Here is a 6138-nt window from a genome sequence, read left to right as displayed (position 1 = left end):
GCTGATACATCCCTATTCTCCCTCTCGGATACATCCCTCGCCTATGTATTTGGATGTTTTATCTCCGCTCTGATACATCCTTCTATGTATTCGAATGTCGGTTGATGTATTCAGAAGTCTAGTGATGTATTCAAAATTCATAAATTTTAAGAAATTTTTATAATTTAAAAAATAATAGGAAAATAATATAATTAACTCTTTAACACAATAAGATTTAAATAAATTACATTAATTTTAACTATAAAAAAGATCTAAGTGGATGTGGGGCCCAATTACTAAGCTGAAGCTTATTTATTTGAGTGAGTGAAAGAAATCCCTATAAATTAAGCACAACCATTAGATATTGGAAATATCGTCACTCATAGTTTTCTCCACTCTCATTTCTATTTTCATCAATTTGCTTGTAAGGGATTCATTTGCTTGAGGTATGTTTTTTCTCTCTCCACTTTTCTGATTAAACTATTAATAATTCTTACAATATGTTTACATGTGTTTGAAAGATCTATTAAAAAATAATACATTTTAAAAAAAAATCCGATAGGAGTGTGACAACATGACTAACATTTTTATATAAAGAGCAACATAGATTAAGCTAATGTATAGATTCTTTCATGCATGCCTCTCTCTCTATTAGATCTGTATATTCATCGCCAAAATTGCTTGTAGCTAACAATTTCTTTTGTTAATTCATGGTTTCAGTTTAGCTATAGAATTTGTCGGTCCCTAATTCCCTTGAAATAGTCATTTAAATTGAGAGTTTTTAGGCAAAAGTAAAAAAAAAAAATCACTGAACTTATGGCTGGTTATTTTTTAGAATATAAATTTGATGGGAAGTCCATTAAATAAAAAAGGCAATTAGGCATGCCAAATCAGCTAACAGGTGGCTTTCCATGCCAGCGAATAGGGCAGCAAGGACATATTTTTCTATATCTAATAACCTATTTGGCTAATTTTCTGAAATTAGCTTATTTTGAAAAGTAATTTTTTTTTTTAAAAAATACTTTTCTTGAAAAAAAACAGTTTGCTTTTGGTAAATTTTAAAAATACTTTTGAGCAACCATTAGTGTTTGGTCAAAGTCAAACTTTTTAGTATATTTTTCTCAAAGAAAAATGAGTCAGCACTTAATTTTAGAAAAATTAAGAAATCATTTAAAAAGGAATTTTGAAAATAAATCTTTAAATAAACCAAAGTCAGTAAGGGTTCAAGTAATCCTCTAAGAAAGGTTTTATGCACATTAAAGGATCCGCTAACATGCGCTTGACCGACAGATTAAAAAAATTTGGCTAATTTTAAAGAAACTTGAGTCACTTGAAATTTTTTTGTTTTAGAAATAACTAAAATTCATTTGACACTTTTAAAGTTTCAAAATAATTCTAATTTAACAATTTCATCTATAGTTAAGCTTTTGAAGTGCTTTTGCGGAGAAACTATTTTTCTTTTAGCTTTTGAAAAATAGCTTTATTTCTCTCAAAAGCTAGGCTAAACAACTCTTTTTTAAAAATAAATAATAAACACTTTTGGCCTCTTTTAGCCAAACAGGCTATAAGTCTCGGTGAACAAAGTTACCTGGTACGTGGTGTAATAGTTGAAATGTGTAAAACTCGACTGAGGTGGATACATGATTTAAATTTAATGGTTCAATCTTAATGTAATTTTTCAATTTGAAACTTTAGTGATTCACATATTTTGTGTAGATATGATTGGTTCAGTTGAACCTGTTGCCTCTGATACTTGGAATGATCTTCCAAAACACAGCCAATAACATGTTTACCTTTCTCAAACAACTAGAATGTCATCATTGGACATGCCCAAATCTAGTATTTGCTCCCTTCCATTTTATATTGTGATGTTTGACTTGGCACAGAGTTAAAGATAAGACACTGTTGAAAGTCGTGGTTCAAAATATGTCAGGACGTTTATGTAGCTATATAAAACATATTAAGAGTTTAAGATAGGACAATTGTTGAAAGTCGTGGTTCAAAATATGTCACGACGTTTATGTAGCTATATAAAACATGTTTAAGGTAAATATTAGAAGTTTAAAGTTAAACTTGTTTTCAAAAGTAGAAAAGTGCAAGTATTTTTTTGCTATAACTTATGATCTAGCTACGAATTCTGAAGTCTCCGTGATTCTTTTTTGCGTTTTTGGTGTATGATATTCAACTAGTAGCATCATTCACTTTTTGCTGTATCATTACAAGCATGGATTGTTCTAAAATTTGTTTTTTCCCCTCATTTTGCTTATATATGAATGAATTTATAGTACTAAATTGGTGACACAATTGCTTCATTATCCTTAGACGTTGATAGAAAGATGGCGTCTGTCCAAACTGCTTTGACATCAATCCTATGCAAGAATGGGAACCATCATCCACAAGTAAATTTTCCAAGCAGTTCCTTCTTGCCAGGATTCGATTTGACAGGGCAAGTTGCTGTTACGAAGAGAAGGGAGACATGTTTCAATTCTTTTTCGAGCCCGAGAGCAACACTAACCTTTGATCCTCCCAGTACTAATAATAAAGAGAAGACAAAGCCAAAGCACACTGTTGATCCTAATGCTCCTGATTTCCTGCCACTTCCATCATTCGAACAATGCTTCCCGAAAAGCTCCAAAGAATACAGGTCTGCCTAGATTCCTTCCTGTCTTTGCTTATATAGTTCTTCGAGATTACAATATTATACTATTGAGACATCTCTTTGATATCTCGAGTGAAGTGGCCAAGTGTTCAAAGTCTTTCTTCAGAACAATGTTGTACAGAACATGGGGGTTTGCTGCTTTATCTTAAGGATTTAACTTATAAACATTGACAGTGTAAAGAATTTTTACACGATCAGTGGTCAGGTGAAGTATAACACTTCACGTGAACATGAACCATAAGTTAAAACGTTTAAAGTAATTTATATTCTCGGTACAAAAGAAATTATGTTGAATCTTTAAATTCATTGGTTTGCAAAAATGTTTATTAGCTGAATGTGCAATTTGCAGTGAAGTTATGCATGAAGAAACTGGTCATGTGCTCAAAGTTCCATTTCGACGTATCCATCTTTCCGGGGATGAACCACATTTTGACACTTATGATACCAGTGGTCCTCAGGGTGTAAACCCGCGTGTTGGTATGCCTATTAACTATATATCCCCTGGTACCTTTTGATGATAACATCTTAACCAAGGATGAATGCAGAATTTTCAAAAATCTTTAGATAAATGTTACTGCTGTCTTCTTAACTTGTTGAAAAATGTTTGTAATACCACATTCGTTTAACCAAAAAGGTTGCTTGGATTTTCATCCATATTTCATCATTGTTTTCTTTCAAAAATCCATATAGGCGATACAAATTAGTTGGGATTAAGTTTTAGTCATGGAGGTCTGTTTACTTTAAGTTCTATATTCGCTTTAGTCTTTTCTAGAGATTTATATACTAAGTAAACTCTTAGTTCTATAGAACCTTATTCTTTTAAACATTGGATTGAGACGAGTTTAAATGGAGCGACGTAGTGAGGATTCATATAGTCGACCAAAACTAATACGGGATTGATGCGTAGTAGTTGTTCTTTTGTATTATTAGCTCTCAGTTTCCACATTTGTTTTGTTTTCTTTCCACCTGTTCGAGTCTTGCATATATTTTCACTCTGCTGAAGACAACCTTTTGAGTGGAAGTTGTTTATACTTTACGTCAAATGAAACATTAAGCTAAATGTCTTGGTTTGTGATTTTAACATTATGATTTAGGACATAATCTATTTATATACACAATAATTATGCATCTAAATAGGACTTCCCAAGCTACGCGAGGAGTGGATTAACAGGAGGGAGAAGTTAGGAGGACCGAGGTACACTCAAATGTTCTACGCTAAGCAGGGAATCATAACTGAGGAAATGGCATACTGCGCTGCACGTGAAAAAATGGATCCAGAATTTGTGAGGTCAGAAGTTGCTCGGGGCCGTGCAATCATCCCTTCGAACAAGAAGCACATTGAGTTGGAGCCAATGATAGTAGGAAGAAAGTTCTTAGTGAAAGTCAATGCCAACATCGGAAACTCTGCTGTTGTAAGCTCAATTGAAGAAGAAGTTCACAAGCTTCAATGGGCAACAATGTGGGGTGCAGATACTATTATGGATCTCTCTACTGGTCGTCACATCCACGAGACTCGTGAGTGGATCTTGCGTAATTCTGCTGTACCAGTAGGCACTGTGCCAATTTACCAAGCACTAGAAAAAGTAAACGGCATTGCTGAGAATCTGAGTTGGGAAGTGTTTAGAGAGACCTTAATTGAACAAGCTGAGCAAGGTGTTGATTACTTCACAATCCATGCCGGAGTTCTTCTTAGGTACATCCCACTGACAGCCAAACGGATGACCGGAATTGTTTCTCGTGGAGGCTCAATTCATGCAAAGTGGTGCTTAGCTTATCACAAGGAGAATTTTGCTTATGAACATTGGGATGAGATACTTGACATATGTAATCAGTACGATATATCGTTATCAATTGGTGATGGACTGAGACCTGGTTCGATTTATGATGCAAATGACACAGCTCAGTTTGCTGAGCTCTTGACTCAAGGGGAGCTGACTCGCCGAGCTTGGGAAAGGGATGTACAGGTAAAAATATCCTGCAGTTCGCTAATGCCGTCTATTTCTGTTTCAATAATTAGCTTTTTCTTTGCCTATTTCTTCATTTGAATATCAGTTTTGAGCTACCTAGCTAATTGATAACGCTTTAGTGACAAACATTGTGTTTGGTTTCAGGTTATGAATGAAGGTCCTGGACACGTACCAATGCATAAGATTCCCGAGAACATGCAAAAACAGCTAGAGTGGTGTAATGAAGCACCATTTTACACTCTTGGACCATTGACAACTGATATAGCTCCCGGATATGATCATATCACCTCAGCCATTGGTGCAGCCAATATAGGAGCACTCGGGACTGCACTGCTGTGTTACGTCACTCCAAAAGAGCATCTTGGTCTGCCTAATCGTGATGATGTGAAGACAGGGGTTATATCATATAAGATAGCTGCTCATGCAGCTGATCTTGCAAAAGGTCACCCACTTTCTCAAGCTTGGGATGATGCACTAAGCAAGGCAAGATTTGAATTCAGATGGATGGACCAATTCGCTTTGTCATTGGACCCCGTTACTGCAATGTCCTTCCACGATGAAACTTTACCAGCCGATGGTGCAAAAGTGGCACATTTCTGCTCAATGTGCGGGCCTAAGTTTTGCTCTATGAAAATAACCGAAGATATAAGGAAGTATGCTGAAAATCATGGTTATGGAAGTGCAGAGGAAGCCATTCAGCAGGGCATGGATGCTATGAGTGCAGAGTTTCAAGCAGCTAAAAAAACCATTAGTGGGGAACAACATGGTGAGGTTGGCGGTGAGATCTACTTGCCAGAAAATTACATCAACTCTTTGAAGAGCCAAAGGTGAGTATTACATTTTGCAAGTCCTTTTAAAGTTAATAATATGTTTTATCCAAGAAATGATACCTCGGTTACCCTGCTACTCAACACGACCTACTTTTTGTATTCCTCCTTGAGCTCCGATATAGTTAATCCTTCTGTTTCATTTCTGTTTCATTTTAAATGGCGTTGTTTGAGCAGAAATGGAATTTAAGAAAGAATTAGAGACTTTTGACTTCAGTTTTAAACGTGCCATGATATTTCTAAGACTATAGAAAGGTATCAGTCTTTTCTAAATTAACTAAAAAGGAAAGCGTGTTATATAAAATGGAACAGATGGAGTATTCAAGAAAAGATTTACATTGGTTACTTTGCAACTCAATGCAGAATCTTTATGTATTCCGATATAAGCTCCTATTGCTTACCTTAAAGAATACAATTTCAGGACTATATAAAGATCGAAAACTGGCTCAGAGATTTCTGAAGTGATCACAACTCCATCGGATAGTCAAGGAGGCGGTAGTAGGAGCCTCATTATCAAGTGTTTAGGTAAGTATCTAGTTTGGTATGTTAAATAAATTGAGACAACAGCCTTGTTCAAAGAAACTCTCCTTTGTCAGTAATAAGAAAATGCGTATTTTCTTGTATTCAGTCTCTTATATCTTTGTTTTATTGACACGAGAAAGCACCGGGGGTGTCTGTGTCAGCTTCAAATCCTGGCGTTATAAGC

At 35.3% G+C, this 6138-nt stretch overlaps 1 protein-coding gene across 1 annotated transcript; it reads left to right on the top strand.

The window, feature by feature from the left end:
- The first annotated feature begins 317 nt into the window (after positions 1-317).
- Positions 318-5915, top strand: LOC129898744 (phosphomethylpyrimidine synthase, chloroplastic). Its single transcript, XM_055973401.1, has 6 exons — positions 318-425; positions 2302-2623; positions 2988-3115; positions 3776-4602; positions 4750-5432; positions 5854-5915. Exons 2-6 carry the CDS (start codon positions 2316-2318, stop codon positions 5861-5863), a joined length of 1956 nt encoding a protein of 651 aa, XP_055829376.1. The 5' UTR covers positions 318-425; positions 2302-2315; the 3' UTR covers positions 5864-5915.
- The last annotated feature ends 223 nt before the right edge of the window (positions 5916-6138 follow it).

This window comes from Solanum dulcamara, chromosome 8 (assembly GCF_947179165.1).
Source record: "Solanum dulcamara chromosome 8, daSolDulc1.2, whole genome shotgun sequence".
NCBI classification, from domain to species: domain Eukaryota; kingdom Viridiplantae; phylum Streptophyta; class Magnoliopsida; order Solanales; family Solanaceae; genus Solanum; species Solanum dulcamara.
Note: the sequence above shows the minus strand (reverse complement) of the source record. Positions and strands in the feature narration are given on the sequence as shown.

Excerpts from the sequence above, each read along its gene's own strand:
- LOC129898744 (XM_055973401.1), top strand. The coding sequence starts at position 2,316 with ATGGCGTCTGTCCAAACTGCTTTGACATCAATCCTATGCAAGAATGGG. Across the intron at positions 2,624-2,987 it reads AAAAGCTCCAAAGAATACAG|TGAAGTTATGCATGAAGAAA; the intron begins GTCTGCCTAGAT and ends TGCAATTTGCAG. Across the intron at positions 4,603-4,749 it reads CTTGGGAAAGGGATGTACAG|GTTATGAATGAAGGTCCTGG; the intron begins GTAAAAATATCC and ends GTTTGGTTTCAG.